Source organism: Perissodus microlepis, chromosome 16 (genome assembly GCF_051167445.1).
Source record: "Perissodus microlepis isolate ML-2025 ecotype Zambia chromosome 16, ASM5116744v1, whole genome shotgun sequence".
Lineage (NCBI taxonomy): Eukaryota > Metazoa > Chordata > Actinopteri > Cichliformes > Cichlidae > Perissodus > Perissodus microlepis.
The window spans coordinates 20453563-20480654 of NC_140476.1; the positions used below are offsets into that span (position 1 = coordinate 20453563).

The 27092-nt window shown below is 40.0% G+C and overlaps 1 protein-coding gene across 2 annotated transcripts in view; it reads left to right on the forward strand.

Moving 5' to 3' along the window:
• nck2a (NCK adaptor protein 2a) overlaps window positions 1-26886 on the forward strand; it is a 43381-nt gene extending 16495 nt beyond the window's left edge. For both annotated transcript variants that reach the window (XM_084955027.1, XM_084955026.1), the window contains exons 2-4: window positions 12542-12783; window positions 21494-22269; window positions 24637-26886. In XM_084955027.1, the coding sequence (XP_084811153.1) occupies window positions 12558-12783; window positions 21494-22269; window positions 24637-24831 (1197 nt within the window). In that variant the 5' untranslated portion in view covers window positions 12542-12557 and the 3' untranslated portion in view covers window positions 24832-26886. The remainder of the gene's footprint in view (window positions 1-12541; window positions 12784-21493; window positions 22270-24636) is intronic.
• Window positions 26887-27092: the final 206 nt, after the last annotated feature.

Here is a 27092-nt window from a genome sequence, read left to right on the forward strand (position 1 = left end):
CAAGCCACTGTCAAAGGATGACTATGAATAAAGAATAAATGCTGTAAATTATCTACATGTGCACAGGGGTGTAGAAGTTGTTCAACAGGTCTGCATTGAATTGCACCACTCTTTTTGCATTGCTATTACTACATCAGTCTGTTCTCTCTTGGGAGCTTCAATGTAGGATCTGATCAAAGAGAATAATTCAGGTCCATAGCCGAGGGAGGAGTAGAATGAAAACCAAATGGAGTTGAAGGCACAGAGAAAAGGTAAAACTTGGGATGGTTAATAGTCAGCAGTGGTTCGTGTTACACAAAAAAGGATGGGTGTAGAATAGTTTCAGAAGACTTTCCTCAGTGTTCTTGTTTCCTCACTTTCTAACGTAGTCTTTCACAACATATTCTGAGAGTGTTGAGTATTAGCATGAAATGAGTGCATTGGTTCATTGGGTGGTTATTTCCTCATACAACGCTGGACTGTTGCTAGTGCACGGCATGCAATCTTACCCCTTTTAAATATGTAATGCTTTAAGTCGAAGAAGCAATTTATACACACAGCAGTCATTTTGAATTGTTTATCTTCCATGTTAATGTATTAAACTACAGTCCAATTGTGCATGCTTATGGTCGCTGTACACTTGTCAAGTTAGCTATTTGAGAGTAAAAAATATTAGTAAAAAAAAAGCTTTCATTTTCCCATTTTTGCTTCTTTGATCATATATGTTCCTGTTTTTTGTTTGTTTTGTTTGTTTTTTAAAATAATACATCTAGTGGTGCACCTGTGTCAAGAGTTTAAACTTCCACTCATACTGGGAAACAACCAAATTTTGTACTAATCCATTGAAGTGTTAGGTTTTTGTTAGCACTTTGCTTTGTACTGACCGACAGACGCACACACATGACATGTCTGCTATAAAGTGTACTCGAGATCTAATGTTGCTCTGACAGGAACCTGCAGTTTGCAGTAAAATAGACGTCTTATTTTCTAGTTAAGGTAAAGGAGTGCATTAGAAGTAAGGGCTTGTTGAACCTGAGCTTGCAGTGGTCAAACATGCTTTATTATAATAACTTCCTGGAGGGTGTTGTATTGTGAGTAATAGTAGCAGTTACTTGCTTAGTTGTGAGCTATTGTTCTGTGATTTGTTTTCTGATGCCTTACTTTACATCAACATTGCAGATCAGGTCTTTTTAAACTATCCAACATTTTTGTGAGTCATGAATGGGATGCAGCAATTTCAAAAAGATAAGAAACCAGTCTTTGTTTCCTGTAGTATGGGAACTTTGTGATGCAGTTCAAAGTGAAGAATGTTGATGGTGATTTAACTCTTGGGGAAAGTATTGTTTTTGCAGAGTATGTGTATATCATTTCCAAGTTACTTTAATAAACACATAATCAGACAGGGTTTTTGACCATTTGCCAGCATATCTGTGATATTCTGTGGTTGTGTTAAATTCTGTATTTAGGGCTGGGACCAGATAATATCCTATATAAAAGTAGAAGGTAAAAGTAAAGTGAATAAACAATAAACGTTTAATAAAATAAATTCTGTATTATTATTCTGAATTATCAACATTTTTTTGCCATAGTTAGCAATGTGGACGTCATAGGTTTTTGTATGTGATGTCATTAAAATAACCATAGTTAATGACGGTTTGCCTTATAATTAAGTATCCTCTGGAAGAACAGTTCATATTAAGAAGAAATTGTTGGGGGAAAAAATTGAGGGGTCCAGCCAATTTCATAGAAATGATTTGGACAGCTGTAACGAGGGAGTTGTATCTGATCTGTATCTGGTGCGTTATTTCATAACCCCATTGATTCATTTATGAAGATGCCACAGCTTGCATTTTGATACACTGATTGCTGACAGGTGAAGGGAGAAAGATTAATCATTGTTACGGTGTTCTCTGGGAAACCTTGGGACTTGACATTCATGTGGACATAAACGTAGTTACAGACAAAACACAAACCGCAAGTGCAAGGGTGCTGCCTCCCCTAAACGGCTAATCTTCTTCCCCCCCCCCCCCCCCCCCAAATAGAAAAGTCAAAAAAAAATAACATTTAAAAAAAAAAGACCATTATTGTCAGGAATATTCTTTCTTGATGAATATGGCATAGAGCCCAAGGTGATGACCCAGCATTCAAACCCCCGAGATCCCAATCCAATTATGCCTTTACGGAATGCATCATGAAGAAGTGCGAGCGGGCAAAACTCCACCCTACCATTAGGGGACCCTAATGATGTGCAAACCCAGCAATCCTATATCTATATCCTTTTAACTTTTTATTATGAAACCAGGAGTTCCTACAAAAAAAAAAAAAGTGGTTTTTATTTTGTGGCAAATTTCTGAACAAAAGGATATATTTTAAGTCCACTTCATTAACATCCTCTGTAAAATGTGTATATATATTTTTATATATATAATAGAATTTTTTTTTTTTTAAAAAGTACCCAATTTAAATTTGACATATTTCCTTCTTGAAGTCACCTCCTTGTCCATGTCTGGACTGATCATGTTTTAGCAATTGTGTCTCAGCAGTGCTTATGTCCTGTGTGCCACAACAACTATTACAACTGTTCAACTTGAATTTAATTTTCAGGAAAGTGCTTGTTACATCTGGTTGGTGGTGGCCAGAAAATACTAGGATTTCCTGTGTCCTGGCATATTTTGATAAACTGGTATGCATCGCAGGTCAGAACCTGGCCCTGGTCTGGTCCAAGGCCATATAATTGAGGTGCACAAGTAGTCTGAAAGGGAGTCGCAAATTTTGAAACCTTAAATATGCCATTTTAGTGAGTAACACTTAACAGTCTTAATTATGAGGGCCAGATAAACTCTAGTTTCTGATCTCGATTATACATAGGAATAGTAGTGGTAGAATAGTTATGTTATAACTATATAGTTTATATTTTATGTCTTCCATATTTCCACAACCATATCCATAATCACATACTGTGTATGCTACCATTATATATAGTGTATTATCTTACTTATTTTATATTTGTTTGTATTTTATTTGTATTTTTTGTATTTTCCTTCTGATATCTATACCTGAGCTGAGGTAATACAAAAATTTCCTTGCCGTGGGATCAATAAAGTCTTCTCTTATCTTTTAAGATAGTTGCAAATGACTTAAGGGACAAGAGTGGGAAATTCTTCTGAACTTGCCTGAGACATGTCCAGTTTGAAGATTTCAGGGTCAAAGTAATCCACTGATGGTCTGTGTCCCACTAACTTGATTGCTTTGAATGAATTAACACTTGTTTGAGTGATTTTACAATACTGAAACAGTCTAGAAAGAGCATATTTCTCTTGGCTTCTTTTCATTGGCTCCACGTTAAATCCAGAATTGACTTTAAAATCCTTCTCCTCAAATACAGAACCTTGTCCTTAATAATCAAGCCCCATCTTAATTTAAAGACCTCATAGTACCATATCGCCCCAATAGAGCACTTTAGTGCTGGTTTACTTCTGGTTCCTAGGGTATTTAAAAGTAGAATGTGAGAAAGAGTCTTCAGCTTTCAGGCCCCTGAACTGCTCCCAGTTTGGATTCAGGAAAAAGACACGCTCTACTTTTAGGATCACACTTAAGACTTTGATAAAGCTTATAGTTACGACTAGATCGGGTGACCCTGAAGCCTTCTTTAGTTACGCTGCTAGACTTAGGATACTGTGGGCTTCTCATGATGCACTGAGCATTCTTCCTTCCCACTGTTGCCCAACTCAACCATCTGTCCTCTGCTTTGGTCTACTGCAATCCACACACATAATGCAGCAGACATGAACACAGGATTAAGCAGTTTTCACACAGGGACTCCATCCCTGAGCTTTTCTAGACATTACTTGACGGAGATGCATTTGAAAACACAAATATGCAACCCAGTCAAATCAGTCGTAGCAATTCTCTAGTGTGATGTAGGTCAGTGTGGTGTGAGATTGAGTAAAATTGTGATGGTATGAGACAGGGCAGGGAATAATAATAGTAGTTGCAGGTAGCAAGTGGTCATCATGTGTCCTGCATACCTGTATCAGCATACTCCAAAGCCCTTTCCAGACTGCAATACAATTAACCAATATAAAGGCTTGTTTTTTGAAAAAGCTTAGTGTTTGGGCACCACTTTAGTCTTGACGTGCAGAGCGCAGATCCTTGGAGGCATGATTTATGGTGAGGGATTAGAAAAATAGTCTGGTGCACTTAATTAAACATGTCTGTAGCTTAAAGCCAGTGCACCATCTTTGGTGTTTGGCTTGGAAGTGACCCTTTTCACACATTTTTTTCCCCTCTCTTTATCGCTCTCTCTCGAGCTTTGTCAGAGACACAAACACAGCATCACCTCAGGTGCTTTCTGTCTCCACTCCAATCGAGAGAAAACATTGCCATTGTACATCAAAGCTGTGTTCACTACACTCGCCCCACTGTGCTTTACAATGCTTGCCTTTTGTTGTTCTGCCAAGGGAGATGAATACTATAGTATCACACTGTTAAGGAATAGAAAGTCTCTATTTTTATGTGAACCAGGGCTACAAATCTGGATAAAACAGATACAAGAAAACAATGCTAATAGGTGATGCCATGGAGCAGGGAGAGGTTGTGCACAGAGGTTTGGGTTATGAAATTTACAGAAAACAAGGTGCACAGTAGAGCAGTGTCATGTGTTTGGAGTGCAGAGAGGTGTGCAAAGTGAACAAGCTCTGCACTGTTATCGAAGGGAGTTAAAGTAGGCGTCAAGGAGTAGAGAAAACAACCCAAGTCTGCTATTTAAGCGTGAAGAGGAGAGAAAATAGGGAATTTAGCAGGAACTCGATGCAGTAGGGATTCAGTGTTGTTTATCATCGTTCACTGCAATCATTACGATGGAATAATGATATAAAATTAACCTGATTTCACTGCTGTGTTGCTAAATTAAGAAAATGCAAATTAAAACAGCAACTCGCATAATGCAATCATTAAAAAAAAGTTTAAATAGGAAACGCTTAAGTAGGAAAAACACCACCTGCCATTTGTCTGCAGAGATCATGTGTGATGCAGGGATTGGTAAGGCACATCACGTCCTGCTGTAGTAATCACTGATTTGTTGATTAGTGGATATTGTACAGTTGTATCTTAACATCAACAGATTAAATAACACTTCACATTCAGAACAGATTCACTGTTGAGATTAAGTGTTAAATATACATTTTTATGTAATTTTTAACATGAAATACATAAGTTATCATAAAATATGTTAACACCAACCTTGTTCTTTAATGGTGTCTTCATAAGGCATTTGGAAACACTCTTCTGATTCCACCTTTTTTTTTTTCTTTTTTCTATTTTAAACCCCTGCGAGTGAAAAAGGGACCACCCATGATTATTGTCATGGAGATCGATTCAACAATTTTGGCTCTGTATAGGAGAGAAAAGCTGAAGTCATGACAGAAAATAAAAGTGACATGTGAAAAATTGCTTATAGAGAGGAAGGTCCTGTTAAAGAAGGAAGTTTCTTTCATTGGTTTTTAGGCAGCTTAAGATTTATGGTTGTGTTGTGACACTGCAAGATTGCTTCATCAGTGGTTGAAGTGAACTGGAGTGATTCTTATTGATTATATAAAAATGCACAGTATGCTATGGCAACTACAAATTTCAATGTATCTATTTGTTTTCGTTTTTCAATTAGTCTTTTGGTGCTTTAATACATACCCTAAAACTTCCATGACATGGTTTTTGGTTTTGTTTTTTTTTTTGTTTGTTTTTGTTTTCTGGTTTGGTTTTACTCGCTACCACTGGCACATTCTGTGTATATGCAAAAGGTATCAAAAGCCCTTACTCACACTTTCAGTGCTTTTAAACAAGCAGGCCCCAAAAGCAAGCCCCTGCTTGTTTGTTTGGCCTTATGTCAAGTGATTTTTTTCCCCCCATGAGAAGCAGTTAATACTCTCATTAATACAAACACCCAAAGCTTTTAATACGAGTTGACATGCTGGATATAATTTGGCGCTTTTGTGAAGACTATTGCCATCTGTGTGCTGAATGCTTGCGCTCCAGCTCGGCTCATGGGAACAGTCGGATGCTTTTCTGCTAGAGCAGCAGGAATTTTAGTATATTGCTTTCAGTGGGTTAAACAGAAAACTTTCTAAACTCTGTTTTCAGGTGGCTATGTGCACCTGAATTGCACAAGCTCAGCATATTAAGTTGTGGCTTGTGTGCATGTAATCATATTTTGTTTGCGCAACGCAGCAACAAAAAAGCATCATTTTAGTATTTTGGGGCTGTGTGTATTTGTAATTATAGTTTAAATAGATTCACTCTACAGGCACAGAGGATTTGGAACTTTAATCACAGGATATGTAGTACATAAACTGATCTTATATAGACGGGAAAAAAACTTTAAAAGATGCTAAAAAGATACTGAATGCTAAATGCCCCAATATAAGGCAATTGAAGTACGTAATGATAGTAGGATGCTTGAGCCTGCCTTTGATTTTGTTTAATCTCATCCTCAAATCCCAAACTTAAAAGCACAGTGCTGGATAGTGTAGTATCACTTTAAAACCTCATACTCGAACGTTTATTTGGCTTTACTTTTGGATACTTCTGTTTATATGTTTCTTTTGGTGTCTGCTGCTCAGAGTCAATAGAATCATCAGGAAACAGGGCTGGATTTTTAGGGATGTTATTACTAGAGTTGGCTGTGTTTGTTCTCTGGTTTAGATTGTGCTTTGCAGCTTTGGAAAAGTTGAATTTGATAAAGCCTCCTCTGTCTTCAGATGTTCAGTCATATGGTGTTGTGATAGCAGGCCGGGTTCTATTTGTGTGGTCTGAGTGTGCCTTCTTCTCAGTCCTATTTTGAGAAGACAGCAAGAAGCGCTTTTGGTGTTGTATTTGAGCTGTCCTCGAGTGGTTTGAGTTTGGTGCTTTTTTTTCTTCTTCTTTTTATTATTTTGATGGCATCCATGTGTATAGTGCCCATTTATTTTCCTGAAACTGAAGAGCACTCGCCAACCTCAATACGGAGGCAGATGAGCTCATGTCATATACCACACCCTCTGTTGAAGGGCTGTGAGAGACAGAAAATGTACTTTGTGTGTGAGTGGGTGATGCACTGAAAGCCTATCGAGAGGATGTAACATATTGCTGTTTAACAACGTAGCTGCCACACTTTTTCAGCCTGCAAAACTGGGGTAAATGAGACGGCAGCAGGCATACATGTGGAAAATATTGTCAACACTGACTGTATGTGAAAGGCATTGAATGCTGCTCCGGCATGGTTATGTTGCTGGAGACGAATCGTTCTGTGAAGAGGACCATTAGGCCTCGTTAAATTGCAGAGCCTTGTCCAGAGTGGCTGTAGCAGTGAATCTGGCTTCCTCATGTTTCAGTCTGTTCAGTGCACTCCAAATGCTTCCGACACTGATCGCCAGCAGGGAGTAAAGCAGTCCTCCTTCCTGTGAGAAGCAACTATTGCAAACAGTGTGGAGTGGAGGGGGGAGGTGGAAGTGTTCTCCCATTGGCTGAATTTTGGCTAGCTTTGACCTGAATGCTGAACACGGAAAGCTCTGCCAGACGTGTTTTTTTTTTGGTTTTTTTTGGTTTTTTTCTTCACCCTTTAAACATCCTCTCTTTTTTCATAATCCTCTTTTACTTTCACCCTCTCTTTGTGCACATTTGAAAGGGCCTCTAACACCCCCTTAGAAGGGAGTTGTGAAGTGCTGGTGAAGCCCAGCTCAGCAGTCTGCTGCTCATCTTTTCTCTCATAACTCTCTTAGCTGAATAACGGGGGGTTATGAGAGAAGCACTCAAATGTGTGGCTCCCCCCCCCCCCTTTTTTTTTTTTTCAAATTCACACTCTCCTAAATTGGTTTATTTTCTTTTCCTGTATATTTGTGTGCGTTCATGCAGAGAGAGACCTTTTTGTTTAGCCACCTGTCTTGTTTGTTAATAATACCAAGGAAGCCATTTGATCCTATTAAATGGCAATTCTTTCTAATTTTCTTTCTTTAGCAGATCCTGTTTTTAAGCTCAGTTCACTGTATCAAAAAAGGCATTCAGACTGATTTCTGTATTAACTGCCTTGATGGATTTCATTGCAACAGCAAGAGCAATGTGGGTATCACAGCTGCCACTGTGTCATACATGATAGCTGACAGAGGATGACAGATTTTATTTGAAGCAGCATTGCCATCACTCTGCCTGATGCAAGGATGGCAAAGAGACAGAAATTGGCCTAATGGTTGATAGGTGGTGCAGTGCTCATGATAGGATGGTGGGGAAAAACGGTCACATATTATTCAGTTACTCTGGTGCAATGTGTAACCACTTTGTTTTGCTACTGTTCAGCAGTTGTGCTTTGTATGTTTAGTATTTTCCAACAACTTAAAAAAAAAAAGGACCTAAGCAGTGTCTGCACAGACATCTGGATGGTAGCTTGCAAGGCAGGAAGGCTGTAGCTGTTAGTACGGCTAACTTTAGTCCCAATCTCCACACTATTGCATCATGTCTGTGCAGCGTTATACCTACAATTTAAAACGTGGTTTGATTAATAAAGAATGTGATTAAGTTTCAAATGGATCTTTAATGTTTTAATCAGGCCAGTGTGTCATTGTTACGGAGTTTATACTGATATTTAAGACGGTCTTAGTTTGGATTAGTTTTGTTATTTTGTTTAGCCTTACGACTCACATATGTTTTTGCTCAAATACTCTCGGTAGTAAGCTGATATCAACAGATACATAAGGCTGACTCATTTCGCACTCCCCCATAACATGACGGTACTGTGGCTTTTTTTTCATGTGTTTTCTACCTGTTTGTCACTGCAGTCTCATCTAATAATCATCAGTTGTTCCTTAATGAGTACTCGCTGGGGTGACACCAGTGGGGTGGAAAAAAGTAAGCACATAAAGTTCAGCTAAGTGCAGCAAGACCTGCTGTTATGGATTATATGTGACACTGACATTTTGTGATGACAGCAAATCGGTTGAGGGAATGAGTTGGTTGCATGTTCGCAGCTGTTAATTTGTTTGTCAAAAGTATAACCACGAATGAGCTCAGATCTAGGAATCAGTGTAATTGCTTTTTACTTGATTTGTTCAAATTTAGTTGCGCTACAAGCGTGAAAACAACTTTCAGCTCAAAGGTCTGAGTGAGTGTAACAACCACTCTTGTGTAGAAGTGTGGCCAGATTTATTGCTGTTGAACATTTCTTATGTGCTTTATGCAACATCTTAAAAGCGACAACTGTACAGCATATAACCAATCAGAGGTCCTCGGGTTTAGTGTAATCATGCAGCCGAAGTAGCTCGGCCTAGAAGCTGTAGCCTGGGGCAGATAAAGGCCACAGCACGTTCACATACCTCCTGTCTCCTAGAAGAGTTGACGTCACTGTCCCTCATCTTGTCATAAATCTGCCTTTTCACTTCAATTTCCTGCCCTCTCCAAAGAATCACAGCTGCTGCTTTTCCTGAAAATCAACCTGTCCCTTCTGTCTCTTTTTTTCATACTGAATTCTTTGTAGTGCACTAAAAGTTGTCACCTCCTGGAAAGTTGAGTAATTTAACTTAGGGTGAACTTAAGCTATAACAGCATTGCACAAGCTTCCTCCTTTCCTTTCTTCTGTTGTCCGTGCTCAAGCCCGTGAAGAAATCCAGTTTGACAGCCTTAGTGACGGCAAGCAGAGACACATTCATGAGTGCAGATTTCATCTGCTCAAACTGTTGCATTTCAGTTTTTATTGTTCTGTTGCAGAGACAGAAAGGGGCTATTAGATGCTGTCGTGCAGTGACACACAACCCTGCTTTCGGCTGTAACTGTAAGAATGTATTCTGTATCGGCTGCACTGTCTCTGCGGTCGTGGCCTAATTGAAGCAGAATTGAATCTCTCTGGTTGAAAAAACAGCCGGAGCTTTAGAGTGCTTCCATTTGCATTTCATAAAATGTAGCCTACCCAGAAGATATCAATCGTTCCACCAGTAATGGAATCTTTTTATACGGTCTAATTTGTGCAGCTCCTCTTCTCATGAGTCATAAATCTCTTTTGTGGTTGTTCTTTATCTGTACTATGCCCTCTCATTAAAGACTAAAATGTAAATGATTATAGGCGTAAGGGAATATACAATCCCCCTGCATTATAAATCTGTGCTGCTGATTGTTTCCCTTGTGTCAAATCCACGTACTGTTGTGCTCATTAGGGCTGCCACAAACGATTATTTTGATAGTCGACTAGTCACCGATTATTTTTGCGATTAGTCGACTAATCAGATCATGCGTCCATTGGACGTAAAACGTACAGCTTATTGCACCAGCAGCATCTGCTCTTATATAACTATCATTAGCTTACAGCTTGAAGTGTTTAAGGTGCTAACTAAAAATAAAGACAAGATGATAGTTTATTAATTTTTAATGAAATTTGCAGATTGTTTCGGTGAAGTTTAATAAACTCCTTGCTATCTAAAATATAACAGGACACCGGAGTAAATTCTCGAGCATCTCACACTTCTGATAATCAGCTGTCTGCTTGACGTTTATTCAGCTTTGTAAAAACTAGAACTTTAATCTCAGCCAAACCGATTTACTCAGGAACAAATAAAATACTAAAAAAAACCCAAACAATAACATTTAAGTTATCTAAGTGACTTATATATCATGTTTAACCTGAGTAGCGAAAGACGGCGGTGGGTTTGAAAACAATTTGCCGGGAGTCCGGTGTTCTCACGGCTCTAGTGAGCCTCGCCCCCGGCTAGCTATCGAGCTAGTGGGTAACAGACGTCTCCGAAAACGTCGGAGCGCTTTTGAAAATATGTGGTGTCTTGATAAACTGAGCAGATATTTGAGGTTTATACAGCTACATTCTCGCCTGAAAATATGTTAAACGTTTATTTTGTGACCCAGAAAGAATAATAAGAGTAATATTAAAACTAACTAGCTGCCGCCATTGTTGGAAACTGAGCTGGGCTGCGCTATGAATTCTGGGACACTGCTTCTTCTTCTTCTTCGGGGTTTAACGGCAGCTGGCATCCTTGTACATGCAGTGCTGCCATCTTCTGTTTCAGTGCGTTATTACACTCTTAAATCCTACTACTTATTCCTGCGTCTTTTGGGATCTTACAAAGCTTCAAACGACGCGTCGACTATTAAATCAGTCGTCGACGATTCTGATAGTCGACGTAATCGTGACTAGTCGACTAATCGTGGCAGCCCTAGTGCTCATATATGCATACATATGCTCCCCATGCTTGTGTTTGTCTGTTTTGAACCCTGACCTTTGTTACTGCTGTAATTCGGTGCCTCACAATAGCTCCCTGATAGCCTTACATTAGATTAGACTGTAGATATCAAACGGGCAGTTTTATTTGATTAAGTTGCTTGGCAATAGATGGCAAAAAAGCTTTATAACACCCCTTTCAACTGTCAATTATTTAACTTATCCGTATCTTCAAAAGGCTCCTTATAATCTCCACTAATTTCTCGTCAGTCATGTCTTGAAGTAATCGAGCTTCCACTTGTAGACTCCTTACTTGGCAGAGAGCTAAATATAAACTGGATTGTTAAGATGGTTCTCATACCATGAGGTGGCTTTTATCACAGAGCGGATTTTCACAAACTGGAGTAAAAAATTCCATCAAATATTCCTTATATCTCTGTGCAGATTTCCCCAAATTTGGTTGCATCATAAGTGATTCCTTGTCAATGCCTCACGTCGAATGACCTTACCTAAAGCTTGGTGAAGTAGAGCATGTAATTGCTCACTGTCTGTCAGAAAAATCTAATAGGCAAAGTAATGTGGATGTGTGTGCGTGCTAGAGAGGGTGAATTCAAAATGAGCACACAAATTGATTTTGTGTGTTTGTTGTTTTCTACCAAAGAAGTCCTTTGAGAATTATTTATTTATTTTGAGGGGTTGATGTTTTTAGCACCGTTATCCTGAAAAAGAAAAAGTTTGCCAGTAAGAATTTCATTAGCAGTTTGAAGAGTTGTTCTAGTCTCCATCCAATGAATTATCTATTTAAATTTTGATTAAATATGACTCACCAACATGAGATTGTCATATTTAGCTTGCTTACGTAATCTAGCCTTCTGATAGTCTGGAACCCCCGTACAGGGTGTATGCAGAATAATGCCCAGTGTGAGCTGGGATAAGCGGTTTAATAACTTTGTGCAGGGATGAGTATGGATTATTTTTGTAATGACTTCTTATGTGTCACAGCAGTGCAGAGCCTCACATAAACTCACCTCTAAATTATCCTTTGCGTTAGGGGGAAAAAATACATATTTTGATGTTTTGTAAAAGATGTTTTTGCAGTCTTTTGTTAGTAATTGTCATTGTCAATAATGTTGGACAGCAAATCTGGTTAATAAATAACAAAAGAACAACTTTATGGTTGTGATTTATAGATTAAATATAACTTGCCTAATGGCTGGAGTCAGGTGATGAGTCAGAAGCGGTATTTCCTTATAATAATTAACTTATGTGCTTACTAATAGCACATAAGTGAATGTGTATACTGATGTACACCATTTGTATGGCAGTTCACAAAGAGTTTTAGTCCTTGGCTCACTCCAGGTTTCTCTTTGCCCCCCACAGGAGGACTCCATGAAAGATGACAGAGGAGGTGATTGTTGTAGCCAAGTGGGACTACACGGCCCAGCAGGACCAGGAACTTGACATCCGTAAAAATGAGCGTCTCTTCCTCCTGGACGACTCGAAGACCTGGTGGCGTGTCCGCAACGCCTCCAATCAAACGGGATATGTGCCATCAAACTACGTCGAGCGCAAGAACAGCCTGAAGAAAGGCTCACTTGTGAAGAACATCAAAGACACTCTGGGTAAGAGGAATTCAGTCACACGCTGCTTAGAAGTCAAAGGTTGCCTTGTGTGTACAAGTTGCTACCGCCAGGAGATTATTCTCAGTAAAAGCAGAAAATCTCTGCATCCTCTTTTCAATACTCTGTGCGCCGTGGTGGAGGAGATAAGATGCGGTGTTAAGCAGTTGTCTGTGTGTGTGTGCACTTGTGTTTGCTTGAATTCTCTCTCTCAAAAAAAGTAAAATGATTTCTTCACCATGTCTACCCCCTTGCTGGGAGCTGTTACTGTGCCCTGCAGGGATCTTGTTGAGTTGCCCATTGCTCTCAGCTGTCCGCACTCTTGTCTCTCAGTCCCCATTCGTGACTTGAATATATTAGAAATTATATGTTGCCATAGCTGTCAGCCTGTGACAGGGATTGCAGAGAATATAGTATGGCTAAATGAATTAAATACATTTAACATTCACCATTTAAGCACCCTGATCAAAAATAGAGGTTTTCTTTGTAATAGCCAATTATAAAAACAATATGGATGAAAGACAGCAAAGTTTGTCTGTTAGCATCAAGTATGACAAACTTTTAAAAGAAAAGTAAGTGTAATTCTTTTATGTGCTTGCCTGTCTTGCAATCAAGACATCAACAGAGATATAGTAGAGTTTATATGTGACCTTATGCATAATACAACAGCTTAAAGTGGCATAGACTGAATATGTGGCACACAGGGCTTCCACACGTGCCGGAGAAAATTGACTTTAACTTTCTGTACAGTAGCGGATGTTGGTATTTTGAGACATTCCTAAATTAACGGTGAGCTCCTTAGTGCGGCTGCACAGTGGAATCTATTTCTGAGCTTTCAGCTACGGCTCCAAAATATGATCTGTGATGGCTGTCAGGCATCCTGGTATTTGTTTAATTTTTTATAACTCGTAGCAAGACAAATAGTCTCACAATGGGGTCCTGTTAGAACACGCGCTAGTCGAATACTTGATATCTAAGTTATTTTTACATATTTCTTTTGGACTTTAGGATTAGGTTGACAAAATGATTGGAGAGAAGTTGCCCCGGAGTACAAATGCCACAGAGGTGACCACCGAGAAAAATACCCTTCACAAATGAGATGGCCGATTGCTTACAGATTTGTGGTGTGTCCTGGTAAACAGCCGACATCAAGAAATAAGCCTGCTCTTGTTTTTTTTGTAGCAGGAAAAGAGCCGGAGGCAGAGCAACACTGAAATTCATCTGTTTTGACACTTTTAGTATGACATACCTTTTTTGTGAAGGAGAGAGAGACTGATATGGTGAGAAGGGGAAAAAATAGAAATGCCTGCTGTTAAATTTTAACAGGGGGGGATGATCAAGATGCGCAACTGGAATAAAAATAGTAACTGTGTGGCCCTGAAAGGCAGCCATATTTAGATTTGAGGGGAGGACAGTGAAGTGGAGAATAGAGAAACAGCTGAAAGGAGTCTAGCCTAATGCTCTGATTACTCTCAGCTCTGTGGCTACCAGCCCTCGGGGAAACTCTGTAGCCTCATGTGGGCTAGCGTGGCACAGCCTGCCACTGTCACCCTCATAAGAGTTCACTGTGTACAGAGACAATAGCATCCCCTCACTCACTCCCCCACCTCAGTATTGTTCCCATCAGCTCTTTTCTCCGTCACTGTAGGTCTCTGCTTTTCTATGATCAGTGGTTTAATTAGTGGAGAAATCAACCGCCTAATGGTTGTGTGAGAATGATGGATTACCTCTCTGTCCCCTGACTAAGTTACATATCGACTACATCATTATGGCCTAGTTCCATTTCAGTCTAAGTAGCGTGCTTCCAGCTAGTAGCTCTTTAGTGTTAAAAGCCAGAGAAAATTCAATAGGCGAGTACGCTGTCATGATGAGGTGATGAGCAATAGGTGAGGTCGGCCGCTAATGGAACTTACACACTGAAATGGAGAATCTGATTGGCTGGGAGCTTGATTATTTCATCCTCTCAGTAGCCTGGCCTTTTTCTTCTATTTTTCATCTCTTCAGTCAGTCCATTGTGTTTATGCAGCATGTTGGTAGTCTATAATTATTGTTATCTTCAGCTTTTCCTTTTCATTTTCTGTGCTTTAATGTGGCTGTATCATCAACATCACTCGAGGCAAAATTGAACTCTAAATGGCTGCGTGCTGCCTTGTGCCCCACTTTGCTCTCCCAGGAAATAAAAACAGTAATGACTGAAAGAATTCAGCTAAAGTCCTACTTAATCCTGAAACTGGGCCAGTACTCACTGTACAACATATTGAAAAGTTAGATTTCCGTCCACCTGTGTTGTTTTTTTTTTTTTTTTTTGGTTGTCTGTTTGTTTGTTTGTACTCACTGATCGCAGCAGATCAGTGAGTGATGGTGCGTGGGTGAATATGGAGCTGTGCAAAGCACTTCTTCCTGTCTCAGGTTAAAAAGCGGCATACCCATGGCCCATTTCACTTAGCACTTTTTAATAAACATGGTCATTCTCAGTGCTAGGTTAAATAAACCTGTGTCCTGCTTAAACTATACAAGCTTCAAAAGAATGTGCAGCCATTTCAAGCACAAGAGTCCTCTAGGTCTTGGGTTCTAGCAACTTCTGATCACCCATCTTTTTTACCACAACAGAGTAGGGCTGTTCGATATAACGATATATATCGGATGACGATATAAAAACGTCTGTCGTTTCCTATTACGCTACCGTTTGTTTTGTGGTGTCGTGAAATAAACTGTTTACAGCAATATTTTTTTCATCGTTTTGATGGTCACTGTAGTGGCTATATTAATTTCTTAAAGTTCATTCTTTCTCTTATATTTAATAAAACCACACTACGGACGGACAAGAGCCTGTTTTTACGTGTTGTCGTTAGCAACAATGATGGTAAAACCATCACGTGGCTCCACTGTCCGCTTGTTTGTTTTCCCACGTAAACCTTTCACAATAAAGCTCAAGATGCTTTTGAGACTTTTCAAAATAAACCGAATCACGTGAAAGAGTATGCAGAGTTTACGGATGAGAAGCAAAAAAGAGCCGTCAGGTGCTAAACAATAAACCTTAGACTCAAACGTTGAAAGAAAACGGTGGCGGTTACAACTTATGTCTAAAAATGTATAGTTTCATGCATCGGTTAAAACACTGGACTCCAGTTAAAGGACACCCAGCTGGAAACACTTCACGCAAGTCGAGTTGCCCGAGATTCACAGAATTTACAGAAAATGTTACATTTTTGTGATTTATATCGTTGTCAGGACGATAAATGTCTTATATCGGGATATGAGATTTTGGTCATATTGCACATCCCTACAACAGAGTCAGATTACCAGCAACTATACTGAATATGTTATATATGATCTGTAATAGAAGTAGACTTTCAGCAGAACAAAAAACTGATTTTTTCAAATATGAAAGTAATCCAGTTATATTTGTATGCTAATAGATTTATGGGCACAGTACAAATATAAACTGCTAATGGCCAATTGGGCAATACCACACACAAAATGTAAACAAGTGTATGATAAAAGGGGGCTCTACAGCTTATTCAACCTCATTTGTCTCCTTTGAGCCTTTTGGCAGGTTATGCTGGTGTTAACACACAGTAATGCATTAAGATCCCCATGGCCCACTAGTGGTATACTGGTGTCCATAGCTGCTTCCCATGGCACTCATATCAACAGAGCAACACTGCTATAAAAAAAAAATACACACACACACGCATTGCTCACATGTGATTCACTTCAACTACTCCTAAATCATACCACTCGATGAGTCAGTGCCAATACTTTCCTCCAGGACCAGGTATTGCTTTTTGATTGTTGCACAGACTTGCTGCTGGGCAATGTTGGATTTTGTGGACTTATTTATTACAGTAACTTTCCCCTCAACTGTCCTCAACTCTAAGTTATAGAGTGAAGCAATATGCTGCAACATGCAGACACTGAGGCTTTCATCAACTCACTTCCCTCTGAGTTGAAGTCCTCTGGGCTTGAAAATCGAGTCTTCTTTCAGAAGATGAAGAGGTAGGTGAAGGTTGGGAGTGAATGTGTGGGAGGAGAGAATAAAGCCTGCTGCTGCTCAAACCAGTAGGCCAGTGCCTTGAAGTGGAAATGAGTAGGGGGGGAAAATGTGCACCTGAGAGGTATGTGTACCTATCTAGGATAGGTATCATTGCTTTCTATCATTCAGTTATAGGTCACTTGTACATTAATGTTCCTAATGACTTAATAGAGACCCCTGACAGTGATCGGTTTTTCACGCATGTGCTCAAGAGTTCTTGGTGTGTGGCAACAAGCATTGCCAGAATCAACTTTTTAGTTCACTGAGCTGTTATTACAAAACACACAGAGAAAAATCTATACAGTGTCGATAGACATTGTTTACAACTGGGCTGTCTCACACATGGTGCTCAGCAGGGTATAGTTGGGCAGGTTCTTAGTACTGGAAGTACTCTGGTTTAGGTGCAGAAGCTGCCTGGTTAGAACATGCAGGAGGGAGGACACATGATGCCCACTCGTTTGCTCTGAATTAGACAATTGTTGCTGGTGTTCTTAAATGGGCACAGTTAGTGATTACTCGGGGATTGTACGAGAGATCTGTCAGGTTAAAGACCATTTGATGCCTATAGAAATACGGTGGTGCAGTGCATGTTTGAATGAGACTCTAGTCGATTGCCACCACAGCTTTTAACATAAAAGCAACATTTCCGCTAGGAAAGAAATTAACCCTGGCATCTTTGACTGGGCACTATACTAGCGAGGTACAGACTGAACAGCTGAGCCGTTTTTGGCTTCGGTCCATATATGTACTTGAACGAGGGAGAAACACACTGTAGAATTCATTTCCCACTTTATAGCGCGTATCAGTGTTAACTTGGCAAAGGATGATTTAGCCTCTTTGACAAGTAAACCCCCCCCCCCCCCCCCCACCCCCGTGCAGTCAGGTGTTTTTACTTGGGTGGTGTGTGTATGTCTGTGTGTTTAAATTTCCGTAAAGGTTCACCTGAAATGGGCCCAAGAGTCTAGTAGTTGGATTGCAGTCACTGGATACAGAATATTCCCCCATACACTCATACACACACACAGCTATCAGATATATGCTATCCATAAACATGATCTGTTTGTTATTCCTATCTCATCCCTCTTCTTTGCATTTTTGTCAGCTGTGGCCTCTGATGTGCCTGGTCTCCTGCATGTTTTGTGTATGTGTGTGTGTGGAACAGCTGCCAAGGGACCCCTTGTCTCTCTTCACTCCACTTCTTCTCTCCTCCCTCTCTCTGCCAACAAGTTTCATGGTACTCTGTGTGAACCCTGCAATTTTCAAAACAATGTAAATGTTCTATTCAGCAGTGACATTTCAGCTTGCTCTGTGGCACAAATGGGTGATTAGCTGTCAAGATGCTCACTTCACTCATTAGTGGCACACATGAGCATATGACACAAGCCTCAACTGTCAAGTAAATGGTATAAATGTTGTCAGCCGTGTGGCATATCATTATTATTATAACATGAATTTGAGAAAAGAGGAGACCTCCTTGGTTATGTTCAGCTCAGAGACTTTAACTTGAGGTCTCACTGAAGTGCACGCGCGTTTTTAAATACTTTTCTTTGAAAGTACATGAATGAAAAAGTCAGAGACAGGTAAGACAGGAGTTGACTTTGATCCTAGATATGCCTGTCATTATCAAGCCCATGGTGGCTGCTCCAGTTTTCATTCCCTGTCAGCACCAACTATTTTCAGCCTTTTGATTTAAATAGATGTGTGCACGGCCTGTAGATGATGTCGTCAGAATACCAAGCAGATAATGAGCTTCCATTTCAATCCTTATGAGTAGCGGGGGTGCTCGGTGTGAGTGGAGGAGTAGCTCTTTGTTAATTCTAATATCGCAAGTATCACTCTGCCCTTTACCTCTGAGGTTTCTCATAGCATATCCTGTATCTAAAGTATTTTTTGCACTTGTAATGCTTCAAACAGCCCATGAGTACAACTTGCAGCCTCAATTAGTTTTCTTGTGACTGTAACTGCCTCCTTTCCCCTAGCAGCCGAGGCCATTCTGACTATTGCTTACTTCCAGTTATCTACTTCAGGTTATTGCAACTTTCATTACTGCTCATATACAAGAACTGATTAGTGTTTAGTTATTTCTTACAAGATTAAGGGAACATATTATGCAAAATTCAGTTTTTTGATTGCTTATGAACATCCCTCCAGTGAGTCTGAAGACCCACAAAATGTGAGATGATCAAGAAGCTTCATCCTTCCGGCAGTTTTGGTTCATTTTTGATGCCATTTCCCCACAACAACAGAAATATCTCTATATGTTTTGTGTTGGTACAATATGGGGCCCATATGTATGAACATCAGAACTACTAAACTGTAATTCAGTGAAAGACTTGAGGACTGATTTAATATAGATTTTTGCAAATTTTGTGATTCAGTGCAATTTATTATCAGCCTTTTTGTCAGTTAGTTGCATCTGTTGGCTCATCTGCTACTATCTAATTTCATATACACTTTATTTTACAACAGGAGAAATCCCAGAAAAGCCGTTCTCATTTACCCATGTTTGTATTATCATATAGCTGAAGGAGTTTTAAATAACAGAAGTACGGCCCATGTTAACCAGCAGTCAAAACAGCTGTTTCCAAGGTGCTGCTCTGCTCTGTAAAAATACATTTTTGTAGCCACTCTTTGACAAAATCACCATACCCACATGTTAACGACAACGGCTGCCGTCATTCCAGCAGTGTTTACATTACTGTGCAAAAGTCCTGAGCTCCCCTCATTTCTTTATGTGGCTTCCAAACAACCAGATTTTATTCTACTTTAAATGTAGTCTTGAGGAATACTTCTCCAGGCTTTCTGAAGGTCTTTCAATGTTTTTTGGACAGTGGCTGCTTTTTAGTTTGTTTTCAGTCCAATCCAGTACCTGACCATTTTCACAGGAATGTTTTTTTGTTGCTGTTTTGCAGTTTGCTGCTGTTTTTGTTAAGCAACTTAACATTCACCTATGAGTCACTGAAGCAGAAAAAGGCACCTGCCTCAAGGGATGAACCATTGTTGTGTCATAATAGTATAGCACAGAACTAATTTTTACCTTAGGCGCTCTGTTAATAGCACCCTGTCACAAAAACACATAATGTGTTCCCATTTCTTTAGTTGAATATATGAAAAATGCCAAAGACGGCAGTTTTACAAAACGCCTTGAGGCAACTGTTCTGTGATTTGACACTGTATGAATAAAATTGAATTGAAAGAGCTTTAGCAGAAAACTAGGCATATCTCCACAGTGTACTTAATTTTTTTTTTAACTGGACAAGTGCAGGACAAAAGAAATGACAGCTGGGAACTATAAAAGACTGAGATAAATTGAAACTGCTACTGTAAAATTTCACAAGAACTGGAAAGAATCTGAAATTTTTGGTGTGAATGATCATCCGTGTATACAGAGGAGTTCAGGAGAGATGTACAACGGAGTTTTTACAGGCACTATGTCATGGTTTGAGGCTGCATTTCAGCCAGTGGTTTTCGAGATCTTGTCAAAATAGAAAAGTACCATCATATTTTGATCCCCGTGCAATATCATCTATATTGTTTCTGATTGGCAACAGCTTCATTTTTCAGCATGACAGTGATCCCAAACATGCTGCTGGTGGAGTAAAAATGTACCAAGCCTCCTCAGAGCCTGGACCTCAACACTGTTGAAGCAGTATGGAATCATCTCTACAGAGAATGGAATAAACGGACTTTCAAGCTGTTTAAAATTGTTTAAAAAAGCATTTTTTTTTCTTCTTTTTTTCTCCCCTCCATGCACTGCTATGCATCTTTATCTATTGTTTGATCAGCTGAATGTACTGCTCCTCTCTGCCACTCGCCATAGAGAGTACTGGCAAACCCAGTTTGTTAGTCCCCTGCACCCTCCTGCTCTGCGATGAGTGCAGCTTCATGTAGAATCACACGTGCAGCTGCTGAAGGCTCTCTTAATAAGGGTAGTGTAGAAATATATCAGAGAGCTGTGGGGCATAGACTTTCTCCAACAACCTGCAACATTAGATGTTGGTAGTAAAGTAATGTCCATGACTATTTGAAAAAGTTCCTACTTTTCAGCTGTTTATAACATTTCCCACTTATCATTGGGTGCCCTTTGTGCTCTTTATTAGAATTTGTAACGGCAAAATTTTAAAACTAAACTAATCAATGCTTTTCCAAAATGTGGCATTTTTTCACAAAAGCCTTTTCATCCTAAAAATGATCACATCTTTATCTCTAAATGCAAGTTTGGATGCAGAATGGATTCTGCACCTTTGCAGATTAACTAGGTTATTAAGCTGGGCAGACATGGTTAAACACACTAAACCAACTAGGTGTATGTGAGAGGACCGTTCTTACAAATGAAGTGAAAGTATGACGCAAGTGAGAGAAGTCTGCCATGTTGACTCTTTACTGGAAAGTGGCATAGTCAACAATTTGGAACAAGTCTGACCAGGAAAGTACATGCAGAGTAGAACGAGTGATCTATCCAGTTATTTGAACTGACATGTATAAGACAAGCTATGGGGACATATGAGATTTGTTAACTAGCACCAGACAGACACAATTGGTGTCGACCTGGTAAGAAAAGTGGGGTAGTGCGGAGACCAAATTATGATATAACTAATCTGGTAGAAATGCGCGGAAAAAATTGTGTGTTTGCTACCATCTGTGTAACGTTACTCTTGTTTCTGTTTATGTGCACAGGTTTAGGAAAAACTAAGAGGAAGACGAGTGCCCGAGATGCTTCCCCAACACCAAGCTCAGACACAGAGTACCCCTCCAATGGCAGTGGGGGTGGAGGAGTTGGGGTAGGAGCAGCAGAGAGAATCTACGACCTCAATATCCCTGCTATAGTTAAGTTTGCCTACACAGCAGAGAGGGATGATGAGCTGACCCTGGTGAAAGGCTCCAGAGTGATCGTGATGGAGAAGTGCAGTGACGGCTGGTGGCGGGGCAATCAGGCGGGGCGGGTAGGCTGGTTTCCCTCCAATTACGTCCAAGAGGAGCTCGGAGGGTCAGATGATAGAGGGGAGGGCGATTCCTCGCGGGGATACCTCGAAGGTTCTCAAGGAACTTTGTTGGCAAACGGGCGCACAGGTGGCCGTGGGGGAGTTCTTCACCTGGTTCAGACTCTCTACCCCTTCAGCTCTGTGACGGAGGAGGAGCTAAACTTTGAGAAGGGAGAAGTCATGGAAGTGGTGGAGAAGCCCGAGAACGACCCAGAGTGGTGGAGGTGTAAAAACTCACGTGGCATGGTGGGCCTGGTACCTAAAAACTATGTGACGGTGCTGGACGAGCGGCCTGGCCCGCCCTCCTCTACGTCGAGCTCCCCACAGAACCGCCTCCTGGCACCGGCACGCTCAGGGAGGTTCGCTGGCAGGGACTGGTACTACGGCAACATCACCAGACACCAGGCTGAGTGTATACTCAACGAGAAAGGCGAAGAGGGTGACTTCCTCATACGAGACAGCGAGTCATCGGTGAGTCACTTGGGTGAAGTCATGATAGAGTAGTATTTTGGATACTGGGAGAAACTGAGGATGAATCCTGGTAGAAAAAAAGAGCAGAGTTTGGAAATATAGTCCGCATGTTTCTCAATGTCAGGACCTGCGTTTAAGTATTTTAAAAGCTTAAAGACATGATGTATATGAAATCTTGACATTTTTAGTAATCAGTCCTATTTAACACAAACATTAGACGCAACCTGATAAGCAATCACATGATTTTTCACATTCACATGCTTAGAGCAGAAGCAGCTGGTCGGAGAAATATTTAACCTGAAACTGCTACAGTAATTACACTCTCAGTGAAAATAACTTCTAGCAAGGATTTTTTTTTTCATCCATCTTTTTAACTACTTAGAAGCTTAATTTGTAGAACTGTGTTAAATCTATACAGAATATACCCTTTGCTGTTGCTTACACTAATAACAACAAAAGGCTTCTGGTCAAATCAAGTTTTTTTCAGTGATGTGTTGCTCCAGTACATGCCATTTCATTAGTTACACCACGTTGGACCCCCTTTTGCCTTCAGAACTATCTTAAATCTTCTTGGCAAAGATTCAACAAGGTGTTGAAATATTCTTCAGAGATTTTGGTCCACGTTGAAGTGATGGCGTTCAAGGGATGGACATGGTCAGCAACAATGCTCAGCTGTTGATAAATGATCCTTAGTTGGTACTAAGGAGTACAAAGTGTGCCAAGAAAATATCCCACACAGTTACACCACCAGCCTGAATCATTGATACAAGGCAGAATGGATTCTGAGTTAAACTCTACCATCTGATTGTTGCAGCAGAAATAGGGACTTATAAGACCAGGCAACAATTCCAGTGTTTCCAGTGTTCTGTTGTCAAATTCTGGTGAGCCCATGTGAGTGGCAGCCTCAGTTTCCTGTTCTTAGTTGACAGAAGTGGAACCAGATGTGGTCTTCAGCTGCTGTAGCACATCTCTTTCAAGGTTCAACGTGCTGTGGATACAGAGATGCTCTTCTGCACACCTAAGTTGTAACAAGTAGTTATTTAAGTTAATGTTCTCTTCCTGTCAGCTCCGAGCAGTCTGGCACTTCTCCTCTGACCTCTGAAATCAACAAGACGTTTTCACACAGAACTGCCACTTAGCAGATATTTTCTCTTTTTCAGTCCATTCTCTGTAAACATCAGAGGTGGCTGTGTAGTAAATCCCAGTAGATCATCAGTTTCTGAAATACTCAGACCAGCCTGTCTGGTGCCAATGACAATGCCAGTTCAGTCACATGTTTAGTCACCTTCCTTTCCCATTCTGGTTTTCAATTTGAACTTCAGAAGGTCATCTTGACCACGTCTACATGCCTGAATGCATTAAATTGCTGCCATATGATTGGCTGATTAGATATTTTTATTGACGAGCACCTGAACATGAATTTGCCAGTGAGTGTATGCTGGCATAGCTTGCACAGTGCTCTCTCCGTAACCACCATTTTTTGTGGTCCAGTGACATTGTATAACCTAATACAGTACCTACAACACATAATATTGTTAACAAGCTTGTCTTGAAATATCTTCAGTTATGCTAGCACAGCTGAAAAGCTGCTGATTAAGGAAGGCATAAATCTGGTTAAGGGTTTGGAGCAAAAGCCTTTGTGGCTTCATTACTGGCTGAAAATGGTTACAAACCAACAGCTTTGAAATGCATCTTTGTGTTATAAGGAATAAAGGCGATTCCATGCAGGACAGTTTATTAGATTAAAAAATGTTTTTCTTTTTAACGAAAAGGACAATTCACGGTGACCGTTAAATTGAATTGTATATTATTTGTTGCTGTAGATCACCTCTGTAATTGCACTGCAGCCATCTGATGTCAGCTGTTATGAAGTGAATTTCTTCTTTTTTTGTTTTAAGTGCATCTAAAAAAGATTAGGTTGTGTCTTGGTGCAGGGTTTCAGATTTCTTCAGCACGTTTTTGATGTCATAAACACGGCTTGCATGCGGTCACACTTTAAACTCGGATTTTAGGTGACCTCAGAAAAAACGTCCCACTTACAGCAGTGGAAATTGAAACGTTAAGAGTAAAACTCTGCACTGACTGAACATCTAAGAAGAGCAATGACATGCATTAAAACACCTTTCTACGTGGGGTTGGATGGTATATGGGATTATTCATTTTATTTATTTATTTATTTTCCTGATGGAACACCAGAATTTCACATGTTGCAGTTGAATGAATGTAGTTCAAGCTCTTTAAGTTTAGGCGTATGCTGCCACCTGCTGGTTGTAACACAGTCTGCTTTTGAATTTAATTCCACATTTTTCCCCCAGTCATTCTCTCACATTTCTAACCGTAACAACTGTCTGCCTTTTTGTTTTTCAGCCCAGTGACTTCTCCGTGTCTCTGAAGGCGGTGGGTAAGAATAAGCACTTTAAAGTGCAGCTGTCAGACGGAGTGTACTGTATTGGCCAGCGCAGGTTTAACTCCATGGATGAACTTGTGGAGCATTACAAGAAAGCTCCCATCTTCACCAGCGAACATGGGGAGAAGCTGTACCTGGTCAAAGCGCTGCTGTGATTTACACACCCTCACACCTACACTGGATGCTCATACACACACACATGCGCTCTCATACACCAAACACTAATGCCACTCCCCGACTGTCTTAACTCAAGCCTTAGCTCTGGACCCTCTTGCTGTGGCGTCTGTACCACGTCTAGATCCTCTCTCGCACGTCCACGTCTTATCTGTCCTAGCAGTAAGCAGGTGAAACTTTCTCTAGCTCTCCAACCGAGCCGTTAACCTGAAGACAGCCAGCACTGTGTCAGCAAATATCCGCATCCTTCATTTACAACACCATGCCAAAAGAATTAAATACGAGAAAAAAGGAAAAAACAAAACAGCCTCTCAATCTAAGATGTGCAAACTGCAGTGACCAAATCTGCTGCTAACAGAACGCCTGAAGCCTTGTTGGGTGTTGAGCTCTCCTTCTGATGTCATACATAATGTCCATTTACTAGCACGCACATTGTAAGTTACACCATTGCTCTTAATCCACACAGGAGAACAGACATTTAAGAGTTCAGAGAGAACTCAGACCTCTGTGGGACCTAACTCTGGTGTTGTCCTGTCGAATCGCTGGCCATTGTTTTATTTTCTTCACTTTTTTTTTTCTTTTTAAGAAATGCTTGTTACAGAGTTGATGCTTTTTTTTTGTCTCTTTTTAAAAAATAGTTAAATTAATTTCCTCTCTGGAGGTTTAAACTGTTGCTTCTTCATTCAGTGACTTCACAAAGTGACCAGAATCACTCTCTTGCCTTTTGCCCTTTGTCTCAAGGTTTTCACCATTCCTCATTTTCTCCCCATTTAAATTTCTCCTTTCTTTTTTGTTTAACTTAAATCCCTCCTTGTTTCCATCTTCACAGACCCCATCGTCAGTTTGTAGTACTTAAAATCTGGATACAGCACTTCCTAAAAGCAGTCTAGGTGGGAGCACTAATGCAATAGTGGAGACTTCTGATTTCCTGTAGAGTTTAAATGTTTTATTTGTGTAACCAAATGTGCCACCTTGTACCCATTACTACTGGCTCCAGGGCTGCACTGCACTCGCCATAGTACGCCAGTCGTTCATAACTCTGTGCTCATGCTTTATATAGTGTCACGCTGGACATGTTACTGTTCTCCAGTATTTCACGATACTGACTGAAGAATAATAAAAAGCTTTTTTCTGCTAACCTGAGTAATTACACTTGATCTGCTCCAGCGCCTGCCCATGGAAATAAAATACCTTCTCACATCTGACCGATGAGAACGTTGGAAGGGATATTATACCAAAAAAGTCTTTAAAAAGGAAAAATGGTAAAGTTATTACCTGAGACCCTGTTTCAGAGTATTTAGGAAATGATATACTGAATTTACAAATCACAAAATCTTTCTTTTATTAACAAATGAATCACAAAATGACTTGGAGTAGTCCAGTTTTACTGAACATATGACAGGTCTGAAGCCTGGCCTCTTTGAATCTAGCAAAAAAGAAAAATTGAACGAACTTATCTTTATAAAAGTAAAATGAATAGTAATAATCCACCCTGAAATCGGGATTGGCTGCCTTTAGCATGGCCAGCTAAACAGTTTGTGACACTTCAGGTAGAAGTGAAATCAAAGATAATTGTTTCTGGGTAAATATAGAGATGCCATTGTACCCTTGATGTGTTGTGCATGTCCAACAGGTGTAGGAACAGTAACAGAGTGGAGCAGGGCTTAGGTTTCTGTCTCTTTATATACACATATATAAAAAAAATTCATCTTTCACTGTCAAGAAACCAAATACATTCTCATCTTAGCTGAAAGTTATAACCTTAGTCCCGCTACGCATTTTCCTCTTATTTTCGTTTGCTATGTGCATTTGTTTACCAATGGAAGTGTTGATCATGGGGTCCTCAGCTTTTATATGATATATCTGAATGTTATTGAGCATTGTTATTTAATTCTTGTCTCCACTGTATGTATATATTCAAAATAAGAAGAGGTGCATATATGAATCATTAAGATCCAACTATGGTACTGTATCACCGACAACGTGATGAGAATTGAGATACTTTTGTTCAATAAAATTTTTTGAAGAATACTAAATTACGTGTGATCGGTTACTGTCTCAGTGATTACTTTGAAAGGTTAATGCCAGCATGGTGTAGCCGTTCTGCTCTGAGAGAGAGAGACTTTCTCATTTTCTAATGCGATCAAATTAACGGTGATATGAGACTCCTGTTAAATTCCTCCTCTGCTGATTTCATTGCTGTCTGATTAATTATCAGACAGCAATGAAATCAAGGCCCTGA